Consider the following 27,095-nt stretch of genomic DNA (forward strand, 5'->3'; position numbering starts at 1 on the left):
GGATTTCTTCTAAGTCAAAACATGGGTGGGAACAATTATCCTCTTTCAAGATAACCAAGACTGATCTTTTCAATTTATTTGATCTGTTTCAAATCTGGAAACATTTCAAGATGCTTGCTTATGTTTTAATAAAATATCTTGAAAACTCTTTCTCCAAACTTCCCCAAATTTGGCTCAGAGCAAGAGCAGATTGTCTGATACATCTGTGCAAATTTGGTGCTGATCACCCAATGTCAAAGTTATAACATTTTGTTTGTCCCCATTTTTAGAATTGCCTTGTAGATTATTGATTTGTTATGCCAGCAGTAACATCACTACATTCTCATGCAGTGATAATAGTTTGGTACTAGAGATGGGGATATTTGTATCTGTATACAATTACCCCCCCCACAAGTGGACATAACAAGGGTCTGCCCCCCTGGGGCCGAATTGTCCACTCACCGTCTGCTACTGCTGCAGGCTACCATCCTATTGCTCCGGAGCTCGTGGTCGGTTAGCCACTCCTGACAGGAGGTGGAACAATGAGCCTATCTGCCGGGTCAAAGAGTGGCTTGCCAACCAGGCACTCTGGAGAGATACAAAGGGAACACAGAGCTCGTGGCAACAGCAGATGGTGAGGGGACAGTCCAGCCCCAGGGGGGCAGACTCTCATTATATCACCTGGGAGGCATTTGTATTCATATATGAATACGAATACCCCCATCTCTACCTGCTACCCTTCCTAATTCTTTAAACACTGTCCTTAAGATACATGCATGCAAGAAGAAAAAGTCACATGGTAATCTGCTTCGCTCTCTATATAAAAGCAAAAAATAAATTTGCAATTATATACTACTCAGGGCAGAATTCAACTGGGTGTCTCAGCATTTTTAGAGATGAAAGTTGCCAGATCTACTAACTTTTCTGTGGTTCAGTTTCAGTTCACCTTTCGTACTGTCTAAATCTAGAAAACACATGTCTACTGCACTATTTCAATTTTGTTTTAATATAATGGTATCACTTGTATCTATTACTGGTCTATGGCAATGGTAAATAAAGTAGGTACTCCAGAATTTGTTGGATTGCAACACCCACCAGCGATCCCTAGTATAGCCAATGGCAAGGACTGCTGGCAGTTATGATCCAAAAATAATTAGAATGTCACACTTCACCCATTTTGGATCAATTTCCTAGATGGCTTCTAAGTCTAAGGCCAAACTCAACATATAACTGTTTGTATGTGCTGCAATTAATTTCTCAGTCATTCCAATTACCTGTAGGAATCTCCAAAGTTTATACAAGGTATGGCTTACCTCGCAGAATATCCAATAAAGTTCCTTCAGTAGTGAACATATGTAATCCATGATGCATATTGAATTTTACAAACCATTCCTCAACTGGAGCAATATCTGTTTCGGCAGCACAAACCAGAGAGACATTCATTCATTCACATGAAAATACAAGTATTAAGATTACACATGCTTTTAATATGCAAGCCACTACAATATGGCTATTTATTCAATGAACTTTTAAATCTTATCTTTGCTCTCCAGTAGTCAGCAGACATTTGTAATATGAGCTCAAGTGTCTATTCCTTTTCAGCTTGAACATCAGGCATTTCTCGCCCCACGTAAAGGTGGCTTTCAGAGCCATATAATACAATGAAAAAACATAAAATCTTCAAAATACTGTAATTTAAAATTATAACATTTTAATACACACAAAATAAAAAGTAAAACTACTTAAAGTTCTAGTAAATAAATATCTTTTGATTTGTTGCCAAAACGTTGCCAACGTTGGTGCCCACTGACCCTTGAAGGAGAGGGCATTCTAAAATTGGGCTCCTTCCTCTTATTTCCACAAAATGTAGTTCTCAATTGTGAGACATTAAGGAGGATTTCCCAGCAGATTTTAATGTCACATCCTTTTCTTCATGACAAATTAAAAACAAAACAAAACTCTACTGAGTGATATGTAGAGTTTGGAATAGTGAAAAATAATTGTTCATTTGCAATTTATCATTTCTTCCATAGGGAGGCTATAACTACTTTACATCAAAACTAATAACTGAACATATCATGTGGTATAAATATAATTGTTAAAGTTATTTTTAAAGCTATGACTATATGGATAATGACGGAGGAGCAATGTCACAGGGTTCAGCTGCTGGCTCATGCTGTGCCTCATGATGCTGCTTTGTGCTATGTTAAGCTGTGGTAGCAAAGTAAAAATGAAAAAAATGTTAGAAGTCAAAGCACCAACATTAGGACACCTGGAAGTCATCTAATAGAGTTTGATACGAAATAAGAAAAAAAAATCATCAAGTAAAATGGCGCTACTTGAACACAGGACAAATTTGGAGAAATTCAATCAATACAGTGGTGCTCCGCATGACGACAATAATCCGTTCTGGGAAAATTGTTGTTAAGCGAAATCATCGTCATGTGAAAAACAATTCCCCGTTGGAATGCATTGAAACCCATTTAATGCGTTCCAATGGGGAAATTACCTCGTTGTCCAGTGAAGATCACCCATAGGGGAAGCCATTTTCCGAGCGCCGATCAGCTGTTAAAATGGCTGCCCTGCGAAGCATGGGTCTGGAAAACACAGGGCAGCCATTTTAGGAACCTGACAATCAGCTGTAAAGATCGTCGTCTTGCGAATAAACGGTCTGCGAAGCACGGACCAAATCGTCATCAAGAGGAATTCCCCCATAGGAATGACTGTTTATTGCTATAGCGATTGCAAAAAGTCACTGTCCTGCGGATTCATCGTACAGTGGGTTCGTCGTCTAGCGAGGTACCACTGTACAGCACTTACATGCAAGCAAATTATGCCTCACCATGTGTACAAAAGAAGATCTAGCAGGTTAGGTTAGGCATCCTTCAGTCTCGAGAGACTATAGTAACATGCTCTGTATGGGAGCACGTACATCTGGAACAGCATCTAGTGTGACTGAGACTTGGAACAGCATCTAGTGTGTCTGAGAAGGTCAGTTTGAGAGTGATAATCCCTTCCACATTGAAGACAGACACAATCTGTTCCCTGTCCAGCTCCCTGATTTTGCTGGTTTCGGGACTGCCTCTTTGCCTCAGCCTGCTGGACAAGTGTCTCTTCATGCTGCACTGCCTGCCTCCAGGCTGAATGCTCAGATGTCAAGGTTTCCCATCTGTTGAGGTCCATTTCTAAGGCCCTCAGATCCCTCTTGTGGATATCCTTGTATCGGAGCTGTGGTCTCCCTCTTGGGCGATTTACCTGCACTAATTCCCCATACAGGAGATCCTTTGGAATCCTACCATCAGCCATTCTCATGACATGCCCAAGCCAATGTAGACGTCACTGTTTCAGTAATGTATACATGCTAAAAATTCCAGCTTGATCTAGGACTACTCTATTTGGAACGTTGTCAGGACAAAGTGATGCCAAAAATGTGTTGGAGACAATGCATATGGAACGTGTTCAGCTTCCTCTCCTGCTGTGCAATCTGTATCTGAGAGCAGAGCTGAAGCCAATAATTGTTGGAACATCTCCTGGCAGCCTGTTGGACTTTGCTACAAGCAACCCCAAGAACGTGCAAGTTATACACACTTTGTGTGCTGCTAGAGCTCTCCTCTTATCCTCGATGGCTGGCATTTACTCCTCTGAATGGGCTTTGAACCAGTCTGCCATCTTTTCGGTCTTCTTGCCAAATGTGGACAAGGTGGTGTTACAAACAGCATTCTTGAAATGTTCCCATCGTTCAGGTGCATTTGCATCAGCCGGGCCTGGAAGGGTTTCCTCAAGCACTTGGGCAAATTCCTCCACTTTGATCACAAGTCTTGTTGATATCAATATGTAGTCTTCCTTCCTTTTTAATGTGATACAATCTCTTTGTTCACAGTTTTACTCTACTAAACACCAGGGAGTGATCAGAATCGCAATCAGCACCCTGATAACTGCATGTGATCATAATACTAGGAAGGCTAGAATGTCTAGTGAGATATAGCAAATGGCTGAGATAATGCTATTAAAGTAGTCCATTCCTGGTTTTAAAAAAAGTCTGATTATCTTAACCATTTAATTTGTTTTTGTTTTTAATTATATTTCATATAAATCCATAATTTTAATTTTTGCAGCACTCTGATACAAATAAAAAAAGAAAGATAACAAGCAACCCAAACAATAGGGGGGAATAGATGAATAAGCAGTCTGTGATGTTCTCTCACCTGTATTATAGGTAATCTTTGCTCGCGGGATATCAATTGACCATGAATCCACATCTTCTCCCTTTTATGGAAGATTAAATAGCAACAAAAGATATTATGTGTGTTGAAATAACAAACATTTTAGAAAATAAACTATTGCAATTTGATTTTTCTAATTAACCCTGAGGTATAACTAAAAATATGTTTGATTTTGAGGCTTGGACTCAAATCTCTCAATAGCCACTACATTTACTGGAACACCTTGGCAGAGCCAGCTTTTTGATGTAATTTGCCACATATTACAGGAGCAGGGACAAAATATCTTTGCATATACTACCCTCAGCATATGCAGTAGAGCAGGGGTGTCAAACTCAAATTCATCAGGGGCCGCATCAGCAGTTTGGTCCCCATCAAAGGGCCGGTTGTATCTGTAGGTGTATGTGTCCACTCTTTACTATCATAAATTAATGTCACTGCATTCAATTATTACTGGTTTTTGTAATAATGTACGTATACAAATATTGCCAAACACTGTTTATTAAACATATGGAAATCACAAGGCATTAACTTTTTTTTTAACTTTTTAACTTTTTAAACTTTTCTGACTTTTTTAACATTTCTTACTAGATCGCTGCCATCGATATCCTAAGGTCAGTCCATCAATGTCTGGCGTTAGGTCTTGTGCTGTAGCAATCCTCAAAACAGCATGGAGGTTATCATCAGTGATGCGTGATCTGAGCTTGGTCTTGTTCAGATTCATGACTGAAAACATCTGTTCACATAGATAAGTGCTCCCAAACATGGACAGAACACGTGCAGCTTGAAGTCGGAGCTGTGGCATCAAAGCAGGGGGGAGGAGACGGTAAAAGTCGTCGACTGTCGCATCCTGGAACTTCGCTTTCAGGCTGCTGTTGGACTGAAGTTCTATTAATTCCATTTGAAGGTGATGTGGTGCACTGTCAACATCAATGTTGAAGGGATTGGCAAAGCTGGTAAAGGTTAAGTTTTGTTCTTTAAAATCAGAAAAGCGTCGATTGAATTCGTCAATCAGTCGATTCACTTTGGTACCCAATCGAGCACATGAAAAAGTACCTGGGAATGAGGTTGAAATGCTCTGGCAGATAGGAAAGTGGGCAAGACTTTTTTTTTCAAGCTGTGACTTCCATAGGCGCAGTTTCTTCTGGAAAGCTGTTATTGCGTCATACATTGAGGTTATGACTTGTTTGCGGCCTTGCAGCCTCAGATTCAGTTGGGCGAGATGCTCTGTTATGTCACACAACATGGCAAAATCGCACAGCCAGTTTGGATCTGACAGTTCTGACAAGGGCTTCCCTTTACTTTGCATAAAAAGATTAATTTCTTCCAAAAGCTCAAAAAATCTCTTGAGAACGGTGCTCCTACTCAGCCACCTTACTTCTGTATGGTATGGCACATCTGTATGTTCCATGCTCACCTCCTTCAAAAATTGTTGGAACTGACGATGATTCAGACCCCGTGCACGCAGAAAATTCACTGTTTTCGTGACTGTGGACATTATGTGATCCAGTTGCAGAACCTTGCCACAAAGAACTTCTTGGTGGATAATGCAGTGATAAGTTATCAGCGGCGTGTGGCAATTACTTTTTTCCATTTTCTCTTTTAACAGTCCTACCAAGCCATTTCTCATTCCACACATTGCTGGTGCGCCATCAGTAGTTAGTCCCACCAACTTTTCCCAAGGTAATTTCATTTTATTTACAGATTCCTCCACTGCATTGAAGATGTCCCTCCCAGTTGTTGTCCCATACATGGCTACAACATCCAAGAGCTCCTCACTGACAGACAAGTCTTCCTTCACACCTCTTACAAAAATAGCTAGATGAGCTGTATCAGTATTGTCAGTGCTTTCATCAACAGCTAATGAAAATGCCACATAACTGCATGCCTCTTCAGCCAACTTTGTTTTAAGATTACAGGCTAGGTCCCTGACTCGGTCTGTGATGGTGTTTCTTGACAAACTGACATTGTAAAAAGCCTGTCTCTGCTCAGGGCACACCTGTCCACACACCTTCAGCATACACTTCTTTACAAACGCACCTTCTGAAAAGCACTTTGAAGCTCGCGCAATTTCTTCAGCCACAAGATAGCTGGCTTTCACTGCTGCATCATTTTTTGCTGTCATTTTTGAAAAAATATTCAGTTGAGAATGCAGGCTACCTTTTAATTCTTTGACCTTTTGTTGCTTTTCCTGGTGGCTAAAGTTAGCAAATTGGGCTCCATGTTTGGTCTCAAAGTGCCGGCGTAAATTGTATTCCTTCATCACTGCCACTGCCTCATAGCAAATAAGACATACCGGCTTGTCTCTAGTAATCGCAAACATGTATTCACTTTCCCATCTCTCCTGAAATTGCCTTCCCTCTGCATCAATTTTTCTTTTCTTGGACATTTCAGGGGTATTTGATTGTAGTTTATGGTCCTTATACCACTGTAAAGTGACATGGAAGTGGTAAGTATATCCAAAGTTTACCGCTCCACCTGCCTTATATGTGCCCAGCAATCTGCCCCCTTTTATAGTGCCCAGCCATAATTGACCATGTCCACCCCCCTTCCAGCCCGGCCCCACGTCACCCGCCTGCTTGCACCGCAACCCCATCAGGCTCAACACCTCCCTGAGGGGACCCCCCCAAACCTTCAACCTTCTTCCTCCTCCCCCACTCCAGCGCCCCTTATTTCCGTTCCCCTCCCTCCCTTCCCCCTCCAGGCCCTTTGCTTTCTTCCCACCTCAGCAGAGTCCGGCTTTCTCTCTTCCCGCCCACCCTCGCCCCCGCCCGTTAGGGGAACGGGATCTGGTGTTGGGGAGGCGGTCTGATGATCCCTTCTGCTGGATCCCACCGCGAGGGCCCACACCCTTTCCTTGGGGAGGGTGGGATGGATGGACGGAGGGGGAGGGTGGGTGGCTCGCCTGGCCCGAGCCTTGCAAGCCTTCCTTTCCAGTCCACACACACACACACACACCCCTCTCCGTGCACCCCAATCGCCGAAGACCTCTCCCCCTCACCTCAGCAGAGTCCGGCTTTCTCTCTTCCCGCCCACCCTCGCCCCCGCCCGTTAGGGGAACGGGATCTGGTGTTGGGGAGGCGGTCTGATGATCCCTTCTGCTGGATCCCACCGCGAGGGCCCCGCACCCTTTCCTTGGGGAGGGTGGGATGGGTGGACAGAGGGGGTGGGTGGGTGGCTCGCCCAGCCCGAGCCTTGCAAGCCTTCCTTTCCAGTCCACACACAAACACACACACACACACACCCCTTCGTGCACCCCAATCGCCGAAGACCTCTCCCCCCCCACCTCAGCAGAGTCCGGCTTTCTCTCTTCCCGCCCACCCTCACCCCTGCCCGTTAGGGGAATGGGATCTGGTGTTGGGGAGGCGGTCTGATGATCCCTTCTGCTGGATCCCACCGCGAGGGCCCGCACCCTTTCCTTGGGGAGGGTGGGATGGGTGGACGGAGGGGGGGGTGGCTCGCCCAGCCCGAGCCTTGCAAGCCTTCCTTTCCAGTCCACACACACACACACACACACACCCCTCCGCGCACCCTGATCGCCGAAGGCCTCTCCCCCCCACCTCAGCAGAGTCCGGCTTTCTCTCTTCCCGCCCACCCTCGCTCCCGCCCGGGCCAAGCCGCCTCCTTACCTACCTGCCCGCCCCTCTCGCCGCCACTGCCCCATTCCCCCCTCCTTCCCGGGCCCCTTGCTCCCCACCAGCGAAGGGGAGGCAAGCAGGCGGGCTCCCTTACCCGTGCAATGCAACCGGGGTGCAGCGTGAACTCCTCCTCGCGCAGCAGCTCGAGCAGCTCGAGGAGGGGGGCGTGCTGGCCAGATATGGGCCTCTTCTTTTTCCCTCCATCCCGCGCGCGCCTTCTCCTTTCGGCCCACCGCGACACGGCAGGACCACGGGGCGGGGGGAAGTTGGAGTCCGAGGCATGCTAATTCCGCTGCAACTGGGAGCGCCAAAGAACCGCAGTCCACCACGCCCTCCGCCCGCCAAGCTCTGGGTGGACCTCACGTTTTCCGGGGTTGGGGATGGTGTGCAAACGGATGGCTCCGCGGGCCATCAGACGAGTTCTGGGGGGCCGGATATGGCCCGCGGGCCTTGCTTTTGACACCTGTGCAGTAGAGTAATAATATAGCGGAATAATATAAAATATGACACATAGATAGCTATTTCTTATAAGAAGAATATTTATTTATTTCAGCAATGTCTACACTTAGATAATTTGTCAGGAAGTAAATACAGTGGTGCCTCGACTTACGACCGTAATCCATTCCAGAAGATGGGTATAACTCGAAATGGTCGTAAGTCGAAGCATCATTTCCCATAGGAATGCATTAGAACATGATTAATCAGTTCCAGAAAAAGAAAATTACCATAAAAACAACAACAACCATACAGCAAGCCCTATCGGAAGGCGTTGGGGCTTTTAAAAAAAAACAACCAAAAATAAACAACACAGCAAGCCCCATCAGAAGGTGCTGGGGCTGGGGAAAAAACAAACAAACAAAAAACCCACACACACAGCCAACTCCATCGGAACACAATGGGGATGGGGGAAAAATCAAAACCTCACACACACAGCCAGCCCCATCGGAACACGATGGGGCTGGGGAAAAAAATACCCCCCTTACACACACAGCCAGCCCCATTGGAATGCCATGGGATTGGGGGGGGAATCAAACACACACACCCCACACAGCCAACTCCATCCCAACGCGATGGGGCTGGGAAAACACACACACCAAAAAACAGGAAAAAAACCATCACAACACAGAAACATAACTCCCCTAAACCTAAACCCACCCTGCAAAACACTGCAAAACCCTGTAAATGTACTCACCCAGAAGCAGAAACCAGCATCAGGCAGTCCAAAGCCTCTCTGCAAACACGCGCACACTAACCGTTGGGGTGAAAGAGCTACAAAGAAGCTCTTTGCCGACCAACGGTTAGCCCTCTAATTTGAATTCCCCGCCTTTTCTCCCTGGCTCTTTTGTTTGCAACTCAAAGCTCCAGCTGCAAGTCGAAGCAAAATTTTGCAGCTGGAGCTGGTCGTAACTCGAAATGAACGTATGTCGGGACATTCGTAAGTTGAGGCACCTCAGTGTTTGAGGGAACATTAAACTGATAGTGCTTGTTATTGCTGTATTTTTACCACCATAAAGGTAGCATTTGGGCTTTCTGACTTAGGTAATTCCACAGGTAATAATGAGATAGAACTGTTTTCCACACACATAAATACTCTGACACTTTCTTATTTTGAGAGCTAGTACGATTCTCTAAAGGAACATATTTCCAGTGATTTCCTTTAATTTTCATATACATAAGTGAATGTGTATGTGTTCAGCTTACTGGAAACTATTAAGTTCCAAAGAAACAGACACTGTAAATTGTGTTTACATAAGAACATAGGATGTGTCCTACTGGAGGCAAACTGATGGAGTCAATTTACAAAAAAGGAGATTTGGAGGAGTACACAACAGGAAGACTTTGATTGTAAGAATCATAGAATAATTGAGTTGGAAGGAGCCTATAATGCAATTGAGTCCGACTTCCTGCTCAGTGGAGGGCTTCAAATCAAAGCAAATCTGACAGATTGTTGTCCAATTTTATTTTGAATGCCTCCAGTGTTGGAGTACTTATCACTTCCCAAAGTAATTGATTCCATTGTCTTAGTGCTCTAACAGTTAAAAAAGTTTCCCCTTATATTCAGCCCATATCTGGATTCTTGTAACTTGAGCCCATTACTACATATCCTGCACTCCAGGATGATTGAGAACAGATCCCGCCCCTTCACTATATGATTATTTTTTCAAGTATTTGAAAACTGCTATCCAATCTCTCCTCAGTATTCTTTTCTCAAGGCTACACGTGCCTCACTTGTTCAGTCTTTCCTCATAGGGATGGGTTTTAGCCACCTAACTATCCTTGCTGCCCTCATCTGAATTTGTTTCAGTTTGTTGACATCCTTTTTAAGGTGCAGTGTCCGGAATTGGACACAGTACTCAAAATGAAAAGTACTCGTACAACAGTACTCAAAAGGCATTTGCCTCTTTTGCAACCACACCACCCTGTTGGCTGATACTCAGCTTTTGATCTACAACAATTCCAAGATCCTCCACACAATTACTGAGTCAAATATCCCCCGTCTTGTAACTGTGTACTGTATTTGGTCTTTTTTTACTAAGTATAGAACTTTCCACATGTCCCTGTTAAATTTCATTCTGTTGTTTTCAGCCCAGAGCTCAAACCTATCAAGACCTTTTTGATTTTTTCCCTGTCTTCCAAGGTATTAGCTATTCCACCTAATTTTGTGTCATCTGCAAATTTGATAAGTATTCCCTGCATTTCCTTATCCAGGTCATTAATAAAAATACTGAAGAGCACCAGGTTTAGGATTGAGCCTTGTAGTACTCCACTTGTTATCTCATCCCAATTTGGGAAGGACCCATTGATAAGTATGCTCTGAGTATGATTCTGTAACCAACTGAGTATCCACCTGACAGTTGTTCTATCCAGCCCACATGAACTTAGCTGTTTGACAGTGGAATGGTCAACCTGGAGAATGGTGGATTCTCCTTTGCTGGAAGGAATTAATTGAAGTTTGGATAGCCATCTGTCTGGGATACTTTAGCCATAAATTCCTTCTATCAGCAGGGTGAGGACCAAAATGATGCATCTTTACGCTTCTATGAGTCTATATTTTAAAAACAACCCTGTTTCCCTGAAATAAGAACTAACCTGAAAATAAGCCCTAGCATGATTTTTCAGGATGCTCGTACTATAAACCCTACCCCCAAAACAAGCCCTAGTTAAGTGAAACCCCGTCCTCCACCATTGTGTAACCAGATGACATGACTATAAAATAAAACATCCCCTGAAAATAAGCCCTAACGCATTTTGGGGGCAAAAATTAATATAAGACCCTGTCTTATTTTTGGGAAAACATGGTACAGTACCTTCCTCCTCCTCCCTGTCTGTTTTACGCCAAAAATAGCCCTTTTTTTAAAAAAAGGAAGTAACTGGAAACCAACATAAGACTTGGGATAAGTGCTATTATTGGGTTTAGATAACCATGTGGAACCTTGTTGCTGCTTTTGTCGCTTGAACCCTGTTCTGCTTAGAGATATAATCCCACCCACTGTTGATCTGCAGTTATGGCAATGAAGAGCAATAGAAAGTAGCCACCAAATCTTTGGCCAACTATTACAAATTGGAGAAGACTGTATTAGAGGAAATAATCTGAGTCTCCAGGAAATTTGCTGTGTTAAAAATTCTGCATATACAGCTAAATTTTCAAAAAAAGTTTCAGGATAAGAGTAATCTCCCCTATGATTATGTCTTCCAAACTTCATGTGTGTTTCACATTCTCATGCAATAATATTTATGGATATTCCTCAGTTTAAAAAAAAACCCATAGAATCATCACTGGACAGCTACTATTTTAGGAAATTGTTGCTTGCAACGTAACAAATACAGAGATGGTCTAATTTGAAAAGTCTGGGGGCCATTTCCCACTATCCCCACACCCAGAATGGCAACCGCAAGCCATTTCTGGTGAAATCAGAAGATACCAGAAGGTCAGTTTCAGTTTTTTTAAAAATGTTTATTTTGTTAAAACAAAATAGGCAGCCTTAGAGGAGAATTATTCTCCTTAGAAGTTTTTCCCATTTTCCAAATTTTTGCAAAAAACATAGATAGGGAATTTCTGAGGCTGAAAAAAATATTGTAGGGACTGTGCATGGCTCACAATCTAATTAAGCCTCTAGTCTAACAAGAACATATAATATTGTCTCATGCTTAATGAGGTTATTTGCTCCACTAGGACAATATTATCTACTCTACTGGTAGCATAAGAATGGCTACTCTCTTGATCCATGGTCTGTGCATGAAGCCCATCATTCTGAAACTGAGAGATGAGGTGCTCTCCCATTTGACCTTAGGCCACTAGTGTCTCTAGGATTCTGTAGAAGGCTTGGAGATTAGCTGCTATTTTATCCTTTTAATTTGGGTAAAAGGAACTGATCCTGGGACCTTGTAATACATGTATTATCCCACTGAGCTTTAGACCCTCCCCGAATATTTTACCAGCGTCATCTTGAAGTAGAAGACTTTTGAATAGGTACTATTGAAGATCTGTATGCTGGGAGCAAGGCCTGCTGAAGTATAGAGAAGTAGATTTTTCCTTCTGTTCTCCTTGGTGTCCTCCTTGTTATTGTCATACAAGTGACAAATTACTTTCTTTGTCAACATGAAAAAACAAACAAAGGTTAACTTATGATTTAGATATGCATAAGATTCAGCACAATCAAAATCTTTAACAACATATTGATGCCTTTGATGAGTTAGGCTGCTGACTTCAACATTCCATGCTAACTACATGTACACAGAATGTGTTTGTTTTTAAGGAGTCACAAGCAAAAGCTGGTCAACATCCCATTCTTACAAATTTTCAAGGCCAGTTGTCTCCTGCCAAAAAGTGTGTCCATGTGGGTTCAGCTGGATGTAGGCAAAATTCACTAAAGTGTCCAGGGAAGGATGGTTGCCTGGCTTTAGAACAATGCAGTTAAATGCAGAATGCTCTCTCTTTTAAAAAAAGGTTTCTTATGACTACCGGTAGACACAACAATGTTCACTGGTCTTAAGTCTCCCAGACATGTTTCCTGCACAACCATACTGTAGGAATGAAGATTAATATCCGTATTCTGATGGGCCCCTTCCATCCTTGAACTCAATCTAAGAGGCACAAATTCTTGCAGGAGAGGATGAGAAACTGCAAAATTAATCTTCTCATCCTACAACAGGTCATTGCATTTTGTCCCACTCTATGACAACAAAAGTTTTCTGCACAAATTGAGGAAAATTGTACAAAATAGTGCTTTAACAACATTTTGATGCAAATAATACAATCTATGCAAAATTATGATGGTTTCTGCCTTGTTAAATGGACTTTTAAGGATTGGAAGAATTAGAGAGGATGTCTGGGTGCTAATTCCAGTTTACATACCTCTACTTTAGTATTGGCAGTAACTCCTCCAGCAAATAGAAACTACACTCTAATTTGAAGGTAGGCTCTTTAAATTTTCCATTTGCATGCCCATATGAGCTCAGTTTTTCATAAGGATAATATTGTTCTTTATGGTTAGCAGTTACTTCAGAATAGTGTTAATATATATACATATCCTAATGCATTAATTGCATTATGACTAGAAACACATAGCTGAAAACTTACCAAATTATGTATTCCAAGGAACAATTTAATTGCTTTGGGTTTTACGGTATCATTCTGGAATATCTCAGTATAGCAGGAGAAACTTGAATTGGCCTGCACTGAGAAAGAATGTTTATTATAAAAATACCATATAAAAAGCGAAATCAATAGATTTTGTTTTCAAGGATCAACATGGCTATATTAGCTTCGCTTTAATGTTTGTCTGTGCGTCATCAGCTCTTATCCAGTGTGAAACATTTCTTTCCTTCTTTGTTTTCATATCTCTTCTTTCTCTCAGTGCAATACCCAAGGAAGCTCACAACATTTATTTATTTATTTATTTATTTATTTGATTTTAAAACAGATATATTGAAAACATCATAGTTAAAATATTAGGAAATAATTAAGCAAGCTATAATTATGAAAAACTGACACTAAATTAAGATACTTTAAAACTGGAATTTAATTGAAGACTCTTCAATTAGCATCAATCTAATTAACGAATAACTTATGTAAGAGGATTTTGACCATTAAATTTCAAAGCAAGTGTAGTTCAACGTTACTATCATGGAGATTGGAATGCGTTTTGGCTGGAAGCAAGTGGGGTCTCTCACAGCCTTCAGTACTTCAGGACCAGGCTCTGAGTGAATTACAACAACTCAGTAGTGTTGTCCAGAAATTGTTTATTACAGCTTGTGCTGAAGCTGAGAGAGCAACTTGTATCAATCTACTAAGGTGGTATAATGTATTACTTCGCTAAGATGGCTTTAACTTAGTACAGTACATGCTTTTATGTATGTGTTTTACTGTTTTTAACTTTGTATATGTTTTTATATATGAGTTTTACTGTTTTTGTACATTTATTTTTATGTTTGGATATTGGTCTATGACTGTATTAAACTTGATCTGATCTGTATCAATCCTCTAGTGCTACCCACTGCCTGTCTTTTGAGTGGGCAATCTCTAGGAGTTACACAAGTCCATCTGAGCTCCCTGGAAGGATATACCTGATATTCTGACCTCCGCATCCAAAGCATTTTTTTGGACAATAATTTGGTTTTTTTAATGAAAAAGTTCTCAAATGCCATCTAGTGGCTGAATTAAAAAGAAAACCTTCTTAAAAATGTTTTCTCTTAAAACACGGCAAAATTGCCCCCCTACTCCCTAGAAGGCAAAAGAGAACTTGGAGGCAAATTCCCCCCACAAACTATTTCTAAAACTATGGAGTGACACCAAAATTGAGCTTTTTATTTCTATTTTGTATATTGGATGAAGAGAAGAATGTATGATACTATGCAATCTGGTTCATTGTTATACTTTCATTACAGATCAGGGGAATATGAAAACAGAATGTAGATTATAGAAGTCCTAAGAAGTAACTTATTGAAGACCAGAGGTAAAGCTGAGCCTAGCTCTAAGTACAAAATTTCAATAATTTAAATTGCTGTCTTAAACCTCCTAGCCCAAATGAGATAGCTATTTACATGCAGATATATCAGGTCTGGAGTAGGAAAAGGCAATGCCACTCCAGTATCTTTGCCAAGAACGCCCCATGATCAGAAACAAAAGGCTAAAAGATATGACGCTGGAAGATGGGCCCCTCAGGTCGAAAGGCGTCCAACATGCTACTGAGGAAGAGCCGAGGACAAGTACAAGTAGCTCCAGAGCTAATGAAGTGGTTGTGCCAAAGCCGAAAGGACGCTCAGCTGTGGACGTGCCTGGAAGTGAAAGGAAAGTCCAATGCTGCAAAGAAAAATACTGCATAGGAACCTGGAATGTAAGATCTATGAACCTTGGGAAGCTGGAGGAGGTCAAACAGGAGATGGCAAGAATAAACATTGACATCCTGGGCATCAGTGAACAAAAATGGACAGGAATGGGCGAATTCAGCCCAGATGATTGTAATATCTACTATTGTGGGCAAGAATCCCGTAGAAGGAATGGAGTAGCCTTCATAGTCAACAAAAGAGTGGGAAAAGCTGTAATGGGATACAATCTCAAAATGATAGAATGATGTCAATACGAATCCAAGGCAGACCTTTCAACATCACAATAATCTAAGCTTATGCACCAACCACCATTGCTGAGGAGACTGAAATTGAACAATTTTATGAAGATTTACAACACCTTCTAGAACTGACACCAAAGAAAGATGTTCTTCTCATTCTAGGGGACTGGAATGCTAAAGTAGGGAGCCAAGAGATAAAAGGAACAACAGGGAAGTTTGGCCTTGGAGTTCATAACGAATCAGGGCAAAGGCTAATAGAGTTTTGTCAAGAGAACAATCTGGTCATCACATACACTCTTTTCCAACAACACAAGAGGTGACTCTATACATGGAAATCACCAGATGGGCAATATTGAAATCAGATTGATTATATTCTCTGCAGCCAAAGATGGAGAAGCTCTATACAGTCAGCAAAAACAAGACCTGGAGCTGACTGCGGCTCTGATCATCAGCTTCTCATAGCAAAATTCAAGCTTAAACTGAAGAGAGTAGGAAAAACCACAGGACTACTCAGGTATAATCTAAACCAAATCCTTTATGAATACACAGTGGAAGTAAAGAACAGATTTAAGGAACTAGATTTGGTGGACAGAGTGCCTGAAGAACTTTGGATAGAGGCTCGTAACATTGTACAGGAGGCAGCAACGAAAACCATCCCAAAGAAAAGGAAATACAAGAAAGCAAAGTGGCTGTTCAACGAGGCCTTAGAAATAGCAGAGAGGAGAAGGGAAACAAAATGCAAGGGAGACAGGGAAAGAAAATTGAATGCAGACTTCCAAAGAATAGCAAGGAGAGACAAGAGGGCCTTCTTAAATGAACAATGCAAAGAAATAGAGGAAAATAATAGAAAAGGAAAAACCAGAGATCTGTACAGGAAAATTGGAGATATTAGAGGAATATTTTGTGCAAAGATGAACATGATAAAGGACAAATATGGGAGGGACCTAACAGAAGCAGAAGACATCAAGAAGAGGTGGCAAGAATACACAGAGGAATTATATCAGAAAGTTTTGGATATCCCGGACGACCCAGACAATGTAGTTGCTGACCTGGAGCCAGACATCCTGGAGAATGAAGTCAAGTGGGCCGTAGAAAGCCTGGCTAACAACAAGACCAGTGGAGGTGATGACATTCCAGTTGAACTATGTAAAATCTTAAAAGATGATTCCGTTAAGGTGCTACATTCAATATGCCAGCAAGTTTGGAAAACTCAACAGTGGCCAGAGGATTGGAGAAGATCAGTCTACATCCCAATCCCAAAGAAAGGCAGTGCCAAAGAATGCCCCAACTACCGTACAATTGCACTCATTTCACATGCTAGCAAGGTTATGCTCAAAATTCTACAAGGTAGGCTTCAGCAGTATGTGGACCGAGAACTCCCAGAAGTACAAGCTGGATTCCGAAGGGGCAGAGAAACTAGAGACCAAATTGCTAACATGCGCTGGACTATGGAGAAAGCCAGAGAGTTCCAGAAAAATATCTACTTCTGCTTCATTGACTATGCAAAAGCCTTTGACTGTTTGGACCACAGCAAACTATGGCAAGTCCTTAAAGAAATGGGAGTGTCTGACTACCTTATCTATCTCCTGACAAACCTATATGTGGGACAGGAAGCAACAGTTAGAACTGGATATGGAACAACTGATTGGTTCAAAATTGGGAAAGGAGTACGACAAGGCTGTATATTGTCCCCCGGCTTATTTAATTTATATGCACATCATGCGAAAGGCAGGACTGGCGGAATTAAGATTGCCAGAAGAAATGGCAGTTGTTTTTTCAACTCTGTCATTACATTGTCATGTAATTGTCTCTCTGGTCTGGAAGGGGTCTGAACATGAAGTACTTCAGCTCCTCTGTCACACTGCCCCTGTTTTATCTCCCCCACTCCCATTTCTGCTGACAGATCTTAATCAGCAAAGCAGTTCTGCCTCCAGCTCCTTTTGCCAGCAGACCTCTGAGATCTGACAGAACAGGGTTCTGCTGGTAGCAGAGCATTTCTGCCAGGATAGAGAGGGTTGTGTCTAATCTTAATTTTCTAGAGGTAGCTGTTAAGTATAGCTTACTTTTGAACCAAGTGAGGAGTTTAGACATTTCAATGATCCTCCTGGAAGAAACAGGGGCAAGCATGGTCAAGTAATCTTTTTATCATCTGTCCCTGGTTCAGAAGCTTTCTCTTATTTAGAGAAGGGTGATGTTGCCATGCAAATTCATTATAGTAGACTGCTGTAATTTGCTCTACATGAGGCTACCCTTGAAGACAACTTGGAAGTTACGACTGGTACAACACGTGGCAACAAGGGTATTGATGGATTATTCCTGTTATGCTCATATTGCTAATGTATGTATGTATGCTAATGTTTACATTGTTGCTAGGTTTGATTGCATTTTATCATTTATATGGTGTATTCTATTGCTTTATGTATTGTTTACATGTTGTATGCCATTCTGAATCTCTCTGAAGAAAAGAACAACGTATAAATGAAAATAATAAACAATAAAATAATTATAACCTTAGAACCCACTGAAATAATTAAGAAGACTATAGTGCAGCATATCTGTAGAATATCCTGGATTTCCAAACCAAGCAGGGAATTACCATGCAGAACTTCCAAACTGAGTATACGTATTTCAGTCTTTAAATTCAAACAAAATGGTATCTTACTTGGACAAAACAAAAATAATTTCCCATGTGAATTCCTTTCCAAATGATAGCAAATGCAAACTGTGTGGGAACAACACTGAACTTGAGCAAAGTTCAGTGTTGTAATTAACCACCAGGTAAAGCTTCAGGATTTAATGCTCAGAATCTGGGCAAAACATTAACAAGCTGGTATAATAGGAATGCTGAACTTGCCTTTTATATTGTAGGTAATTCCGGAAGCAAGTTTTAAAAAGGCTCCAAGTATAATACAAAGCTGTAGCAACTCCATCTAGATAATTAAGAAACAACAAAAACTGTGCATTTAAATGAGCACTGAAACTTGGCTTTCCCAACATTTAGTCAATTTATAGTGCCCAAGAAATAAAATCTAGGACACATAGGTTCTCAAGGCCTTGCCTTGAGTTTTGTGGAGGTTGCAATCAGACATAACCCGTTTTCCATTCCAGACATTGATATCTCTTTGGGCAATAGGCATGTTTAGCTTTTGTGACAATCTGTGCTTTTTGCTGTTATTACTGCCCTTACAACTAATACTAGGGTCTTTTCACCCCTCTGGATAATACACTGCTCTTGGGATCTTTCCTGATGTTCATACTCCTACACTCGTAGTATTATAAGAGCTAATGATTAGGATATTTGCATGTGTATGTGCAAGCTTGTACATGTGCAGATTAGTATTGAACAAAGAGTAGATATGGTTGAAAGAAACTAAAGAATATTTTTGTATTATATATCTAAAATTTAATGGCTGAAATTCTGTTGTTTGGTGTAGTAAAATGTAATAGAGTAGGCCCCAATAAATTAATGGAGATTTAGTGATTCGCCTCTTCCATAAGTTCCATTGATTTAAATGATCCTATTCTAACTATGCCAATGTAAGGGTGCAACAACACTGGAAAGCCAAATAAGAATGCTATTTGATTCATACCTTGTATTATGTTTGAAATCACAGTAAGTGCTCACACACTGGGGAGTTGTGAGTCACATTCCAACCCACCCACCCCCTTCCTTCCTTCCTTCCTTCCTTCCTTCCTTCCTTCCTTCCTTCCTGCCCGCCTGCCTGCCTGCCTGCCTGCGCTGATTATTTTGCTATTTTCTTGTGTAAAGCTTCAGGCTACTTCAAAAAAAAATTCTATTAAAAATATAGAAAACTACTAAGATAAATCATAATTCACACATCAGAATTATTCCATAACAGACATCACCACCTTCCTCTTCCCAATCATTATTATGTCAAATGTTTAAAACCATATGTGACCAGAGATTCTTGCATGTGTTATTTGAAATTAAGGAAAAAGAGTAACAAAGGGGAACATGATTTTAATGATACTGTCAGACCTGTCAATAAAGAAATTAATAGCATTGAGATTCTGCTTCACAACAAAAGGGCCTTCTCACACGTGCCTTGCTTTTGCATGTCCCCCTTGGGCGTGAACATCATATCCCAACTGCTTACATCACCAAAACACCACCTACACTTCCCATGTCTTCACAAGAATGTAGCACAACTAACCACATGGGGGAAAGCCTATTGTAATCATTCTGGCTTGAAAAAGTAGAAGCTAACCAGTGGCAAAAGAAGAAAAAAAAAAGCCTCTTTGGGAGCAAAAAAAGGCTGGAACAATTTGAATCAGACTTTGTGTCATATGATCAATAAAAATAATTCAAGTTCACTCATTTTATTAGAGCAAAACTCATGGTATTTGACTATGTAGTCATACAGTAAGTTACAGTTAGAGTAGATACATTTGAATTAATGGAACTTATGCAGAAGGTGACTCACCAAATCCCCATTGATTCAATGGGCTTATTCTAATGTGATTTTACTGAACTAATCAAGAAGTCTTTGATTAATAAATACATAAGATTCTCCTCAGCCTTTTAATACAATTATATTTAGTTGTAGCATATAATAGCTCTTTCTTTAGTTCATATATTTTTATACAATTGTGGACAATAAATTATTTCTATACTGTTATCTACTCTTGTTTCCGCAAATCCCACTTTTTTCTCCCTCTAGCCTAGTGCTATCCTTCTCAAAAGTCTAGTGCTATCCTTCTCACTGACTGTACTTCTAAAAACTTTTTGTCCGAATAGTGGTTCCCAGGTACGTTGAAATGCTGGAAAATTAGATTAAGTTACATGGAGTGCCTCCATGAATACTGGAGGCATTTTGCTTCACACTATCACATTCCATGTATACTTTCCCCCCGAAAATAAGACCTAACCTGAAAATAAGCTCTAGTATGATTTTTCAGGATGCTAGATGTGAGAATCTTGTGCTGTGACACTAATGACATTAACATTCTTGAAAAAATTCCCTCTGGCATAGATATTTTCTAGTTCCTCCATAGTTGCAGATAGTTCCTTCTAAGCCTCAGTCTTCTTATAATTTCTGTTTATATTGCTTTTATTTATGAATTTGGTATTTGCTGTTGTTTGTTGAGATAGAGCTGATCATTGAAGTTAGGCTGCTTTAATAGCTTGTTTTATATATTTTTTAAGCTGCCAAATCATTTCCAAAAAAGATGAAAGAGCAGGTTATAAACATTAATAAACAGAATAAGGGAGTGGAAACCCCGCCTTTTCCAACAAGAAGGTGGTACGACTGTGGAAAAGGGTACATGCTTTTCTAATAACATAATCCTATCCACTGTGACCGAACTCACTCTAATTTCCCCATTTTTTTAATGTCTTACATTAATTGTCTGGGAATTAACAGTGATACAATCCAAAACTCAGTAATTAAAAAACCCAGTAATTCCAGTAAGTGAAATAAATAGTTCAAGAAATGGCCTCTCCTCACACCTAATTTTTCATAATCATTTTGCTGAGATAGGATTAGATAGGTAATACCAGATCAGATACCAAACAAAAATGGCAAGCCATTTTAATGTAGGTTTAAAAATAAGAGTACCTCTTAGATAAAGTGAGATGCTCAAGAACAGTACACTCTATAAAAACACATGGATTTTTTTGTTTGTTTTTAAACCAATCTCATACAGTACTTCTGTTCACTGCCATTATAACCTCCACTGAGGAGTTGTGGTGGTAATTGTAGCAGTTATTTTAAAGGAGGCAGCCATTTTGAATTTCCCCAAGTACAGTACTGTAATCACCTCAGAACAAGGCTTTCTGCTGATGATAGAATAGTAGCTGGCTTGATACTCCTCTCTTCCCCAATGATTTTACCTCCCCTCCAAAATACAAATGAAACAAAATAGCTATATTGAAGCTGGTGAAATGCTTCTTGTCACTGCAATACAGCCCTTTCCTCCTACGGGTGGAAAACGAAGATAGTATTCTATATAGACCGATAGAATGGAAGATTAGAAATTTTGCTTGTTGCTGTGCTTTGTTTTAATTACTAGATATCACCCTCCTGTTTCCTTAGAAATACTGCCTCATGTTTTAGGATAGAATGTGAGCTAACGATTATTGTGGGTATATTTTTATAACACAGACAGCACAGTACATATAATATCCAGCTCAATCACATTATCTGAAATCCTGTAGTGCAATTTCTGCCCCCTTATCTGTGCTCGTTTCTCCTTCGCCCCCCTTTTAAAGGAATTGGGTTCACCTGTCTAGCTCAGGGCCTTTCTTGCCTAGTTTTATACCCACTCTTGCTGGGCCATTTTGTGCACTTCGAAAATGACTGGTCAACTGTTCACCTCCTTGGATTCCGCACTGTGACAGTTGGAAGATTTTCACCCCACCCAACAGATGAATATGCCATGTATCATAAATGCTGCAGAAAATATATATGGCAGGAGCAACCCTTTCCAAAGCAATACCCTGATCTGTAACCGAGGTCCTCCCCTATCGCACTGACACAACCAGTACATCAACAATCTGTTCTCTGTATGCTTTTCCACAGTTGCTCTGCTGTTGGAGTTGTGTGCCGTGCACAAATGTGAAATGGTAGTGGCATATAGAGGGTGATATTGCTTTGTATGGCAAACTGTAGTTCAACAAATACATGAAGAACAAGCTCTCTTCCCTCTGGCACTGATGTGAAAATCACACCCAGTGTAGTACTGTGTCCAGAAGTGTCAGAGCAGAACTCAGGAGACTTGGTTTCAAATTCCTTTTCACTGGTTGATTTGGGGGAAATCCCAGTCTCTCAGGTTGACCTAAGGCAGGTGAAAATAGTGCAATGTGCTCTGGACTAAGTGTTAGTGTAATGTACTCTGTAGAAAGCTAGTTTCAATGTGCTTAAAGAGATCTTGGGTCAATCTCATGCTCAAGAAATACTGAAAGAAAAAGGACTATACAAAAGATGGATTTTTTTAAAGGGTTGGTAGCTAAAGGAACATTAACAAATACTTCCTAGCTTGGTGCTCTGTTTCCCCGAAAATAAGACATGGTCTTATATTAATTTTTGCTCCAAAAAGACATTAGGGCTTATTTTCAGGGGATGTTTAATTTTTTTTTCATGTACAACAATCTACATGTATTCAAATACAGTCATGTCATCTTCTGGTTGCTGCACAATGGTGGAGGGAAGGGTTAACTGGGGCTTATTTTTGGGATAGGGCTTATATTACGAGCATCCTGAAAAATCATACTAGGGCTTATTTTTAGTTTAGGTCTTATTTTCGAGGAAACAGGGTTGAATACTGAAGTAATTTATTTCTGTCCTCTTTATTTGGTTGAAAGTTAGAAAAATATTGTTTTGGATTGCATATGGATTATATGGTGCAATTTGCTATTAATTGTTGAGGCCTCTTTATTTACCGATAGAAAAACTGAAGCTAGTGAACAGAACTATGATCTGGAAGGTTGTAGCAAAAGCATTCACAATCCCATGCCTTCCTGCTGGCATGGTGAACTAATTTCTGGGACATATTTACTGTACTTTTGAATCTCACTAGCCTATATCACAGTTGCCCTATAGTGCTGTAGTATACAGCAATATGTAATTAAAAAGTTATTTTAGGTGTACTAATAAGTCATTATTTCCAAATGTATTTTTATGGGTATTTCAACAAGCACTTTGACAAGAATTTTCCATGTTTTGTTCCTTCCTAATCAATCCTGTCACAGGGAAAGCTTTCTGTTTTGTCCTCTGTTTTTTTTTTTTAATAATTCAAAATACCAGAATTGGCCACTAGAGGGAATCAGGAAGTGTTTTTTGCATTTTCTGTCCTGTTCATATGAAAATACAATATACTGTACAGCAGTGGTCCCCAACCTTTGGCCTCCAGATGTTCTTGGACTACAACTCCCAGAAGCCTTCACGACTATCTCTGCTGGCCAGGATTTCTGGGACTTGAAGTCTAAGAACATCTGGAGGCCCAGGTTTGGGGACCACTGCTGTACAGTATTAATAATGTTCAGTGCAATAAATTATTTATGCAATTGAAGCAACAACAATTATAGCAATTTGGGCAACTGGGAAGGAATGTGTAATGCAATGATTCCTTTCAAAAACATAATATTCCAAGTTCTTTTACCTTCTTGCTGGCCTAGCCTTCAAAGAGGCCTTAAAACAAGTGATGAGTACCTCAAACTTTGGGGCCCTCCTGGGTTCCTGTCAGAATTTCTGGGATTCCTTGGAAAGCCACACTCACTTTTCCATGACAGCATTACCTGGTGTTTTCCCAGTGTTTATTTGGGTCAAGCACGCACACACTGCCCCTGTTGTAGAAGGCTGAAGTATATCTCCTGTTTTAACTAGTGGCACTTAAGAGCTTTGAGTAAAATTATGCTGCTTGTTTTTTTTTTCCTCCTGACTCTAGTCTTGTCCATTTCAGCTGCTGGAATGCAGCTTCTATGAAGGTGTCCAAGACTGAATTTGGCTCTCAAGCTGAAAGAAGTTCATTGCCCCTGCCTTAAAACCTTACAACATCCATTAACTTTAATCATTTCGCAAGGATATTATGAAGTGCTCATTTAGGTCAATTCTTACTCTACCCAAAAATTTCTCCCCACCCCACAAAATATACTGAAGTATGTTTAACACCATGTGTCTTCTGAAGATCAAGAGACATAACGGTTGTTGTGGGTTTTTCGGGCTCTTTGGCCATGTTCTGAAGGTTGTTCTTCCTAACGTTTTGCCAGTCTCTGTGGCTTGCATCTTCAGAGGACAGCATCCAGAGCACAGAGTGCTGTCCTCTGAAGATGCCGGCCACAGAGACTGGTGAAAAATTAGGAAGAACAACTTTCAGAACAAGGCGAAAGAGCCCGAAAAACCCACAATAACCATTAGATCCCGGCCGTGAAAGCCTTTGCGAATACATCAAGAGACATACTTTGCTACCTGGATAAGTGAAGTGCAAGACCATCATGCCAAACTATTTCATATAGTACACAATTTATCTGGGATTGGTCACAGTGACAGACCTTCAAGTGACCAATTTCATGTGTATAATTTGTGGCATTGTTTAAACATAAAGTGGAGGCCATTCAATGAGGCCTTGACTACCATTTTTCTTCAGTAGATCAAGCCAAGATGTCCACTGAACTACCTTGTCCAGTGAGTTTAACACCATTTCAGCCAATAGAGGTTGACAGGGTTCTTGATTGCTGCAGAGCCATCACACCCTCCCTAGATCCTTGCCCAGCCTGGCTCATAAAAACTACAAGGCCGGTAACAATGGAATTGGCCACTGCTATTATTAATGGATATGTCCTAATGAGTGTCTCGCTCAAGAAGCTAATTAGGCCCATTTGTTTAAAAAAAAACACAATAACTTGGCAGTGGACAGTATTGCCAACTACAAACCCTTCGCCAATGTGCTCTTTCTAATCAAGCTAGTGGAGAGGATGGTAGCTACAGTTACAGGCACTCCTGGAGAAGACCAATGCCCTAGATCTATTCCAAGCCAGGTTCAGGTTGCAGCATGGCATGGAGACAAAACTGGTCACCATGCAAGATGACCTTTTGAGGGAGACCAACTAAGGCAAAATGTCCTTGCTGGTCCTCCTTGATCTCTCAGAGGCCTTCGGCACCATCAATCACAGTATCCTCCTGGGGGAGGCCTTCAGATTGGTGGCCTGGCTCCAGTCCTTCCTAGAGAACTGTCCTCAGACAGAACAGCTTGGGGAGATGATGTCCATCCCTTGGACTCTTGTGGAGTCCCACAGGGGTCAACCATCTCCCCAATGCTGTTCAGTATCTGTATGAGGCCACTGGGGGAGGTCATCAGGGGTTTTGCAGCTTCATGTCAACAATATGCGGATAACACCCAGCTCTATCTCTCCTTCTATCCTTCTGCAGAGGTTGCAAACCTGTCTCTTGTGCACTGCCTCAACACTGTGCTGGGATGAATGAAGGATAATAGACTGAGACTGAATCTGGACAATCTGAAGTCCTGCGGATGTGTACTCCTGGAATATGTGGACCTCCCTCTCTTTTTTGGGGGGGGGGGCGACTCTCTCCACTGAGGATGAGGTTCACAGCCTGGGCAAACATCTGGACCCAGCAATGTCAGTGGAATCATAGATAGCATCTGTGGTCTGTTCCACCTATCTCCACCAGAGGCAGATTGCCCAGCTGTGTCCCTACCTTGACACCAGGTCCCTCATCATGCTGGCCATGCATTGGTAGTCTTGAAATTAGACTATTGTAATGCACTCTAGGTGGGGCTGCCTATGAGGCTGCTATGGAAACTTCAACAGGTCCAGAATATGGCAGCCAGGCTACTGTGTGGTGTGAAGAAATACATCATACCTCCTCTACTCTGGCTGCCCTGCACTGGTTACCTGTTAGTTTCTGTGCTAGCTTAAGGGTGATGATGCTGACATACAAAGCTCTAAATGGTTTGAGACCTCGATATCTGAGAAAACGCCTCCTTCCAATGAGGTCTGCCCATCCCACACAATCTTTCCAGGACAGGTAGTTGAGAATACTGACCCCGAAAGAGGCTGGAAAGAGGCAACCAAAAAAACAAAAACAAACAAACAAACAAAAACCGGGGCCTTCTCAATGGTTGCTCAGCATCTTTGGAATAATCTCCTGGCCAAAAATCACCTTTTACTGGGAATTGTTAAATGATTACTGAAAGTATGGCTTTTCAGACAGGCCTTCCTAAACCTTATAAGAAACATAGTGGTTGTGTGAGTGTTTATATTATCAGTTCTGCCACTTTGTATTTAAACAATTTTAAATTCTTTTTAGTTAATTTTAACTTTTCTTGCATATGTTTTGATTTTATAGCTTTTGTTTACTGTTTTTAAATTGCTGTTTATTATGTTATAATGTTGTAAATCACCAGCGTGGCCTTGGCAGCCAGAGGGGTGGTATTAAAGCCTAAACAAACAAACATTCAACTTTGTTGGATCCTTTATTTTAAAAAACATTAGCACCTAAATATAATTAACCCCACCACCCATGTTTCTGTAACTCTGAAGAATCACTCAAGATTTCAGAAATACCATACTCTTTTCCTGTCTTCCACTGTAAGACAAGTTTCACTACAAGGTGCAAAAATGGAACCTACAATTAGGGATGGAAAAGAATGGATTAATTCCATTTTTTATAAGTACTTGCAAAAAATATGTTTTCTGATAAGAACTTACCAAATACGTCTTTAAAAATGAGCCGCAATAAACTTGAATTTCCTGAATTTCAATGAAAGAAATATAACTGAAAGGTGCATCTGTTCTCACAAGTAACAAATGGCTGCAGGGTAAAGGAGTGCTCATGTTAAAATCAACAACAACTTTCCCCAGTGTTCTTGTTCTTCTGTGCTGCCAAGCTGCACCTGAGTTGTTGTGACGCTAATAGTTTTCAATATATGTGAAATATTTAAGGAGTGGTTTCGCCAGTGCAACTCTCCAATGGGTTTTCATAACTGAGGGGGGATTTGAACTCAGATCACCTGAGTTGTAATCCTTCACTCTATCCACTACGCCACACTGGTTCTTCATACTCTGTTCTATTCTGACCCACCCTATTTTCTGTTTCATCTTCACTCTCCGTGAATCAGTTAGCAACTGAAACAAACCAACACTGTTGTTCTAAATGCATAAATTGACTGTTAACATAATAGTAATCCAAGGCTTTACAGACAACTAATAA

At 41.0% G+C, this 27,095-nt stretch overlaps 1 protein-coding gene and 1 long non-coding RNA gene across 2 annotated transcripts in view; one reads left to right on the forward strand and one right to left on the reverse strand.

Moving 5' to 3' along the window:
• CATSPERB (catsper channel auxiliary subunit beta) overlaps positions 1 to 18,350 on the reverse strand; it is a 71,432-nt gene extending 53,082 nt beyond the window's left edge. Inside the window, exons 1-5 of the mRNA XM_072986580.2 lie at positions 18,260 to 18,350; positions 13,419 to 13,516; positions 12,275 to 12,427; positions 4,185 to 4,245; positions 1,293 to 1,388 (exon numbers count right to left, since the gene is read on the reverse strand). Of these exons, the coding sequence (XP_072842681.2) occupies positions 1,293 to 1,388; positions 4,185 to 4,245; positions 12,275 to 12,427; positions 13,419 to 13,516; positions 18,260 to 18,335 (484 nt within the window). The 5' untranslated portion in view covers positions 18,336 to 18,350. The remainder of the gene's footprint in view (positions 1 to 1,292; positions 1,389 to 4,184; positions 4,246 to 12,274; positions 12,428 to 13,418; positions 13,517 to 18,259) is intronic.
• Positions 1 to 27,095, forward strand: part of LOC144586071 (uncharacterized) — a 159,450-nt gene that overhangs the window by 122,657 nt on the left and 9,698 nt on the right. The window lies entirely within an intron of this gene.

This window comes from Pogona vitticeps, chromosome 1 (genome assembly GCF_051106095.1).
Source record: "Pogona vitticeps strain Pit_001003342236 chromosome 1, PviZW2.1, whole genome shotgun sequence".
In the NCBI taxonomy this organism is placed as follows: domain Eukaryota; kingdom Metazoa; phylum Chordata; class Lepidosauria; order Squamata; family Agamidae; genus Pogona; species Pogona vitticeps.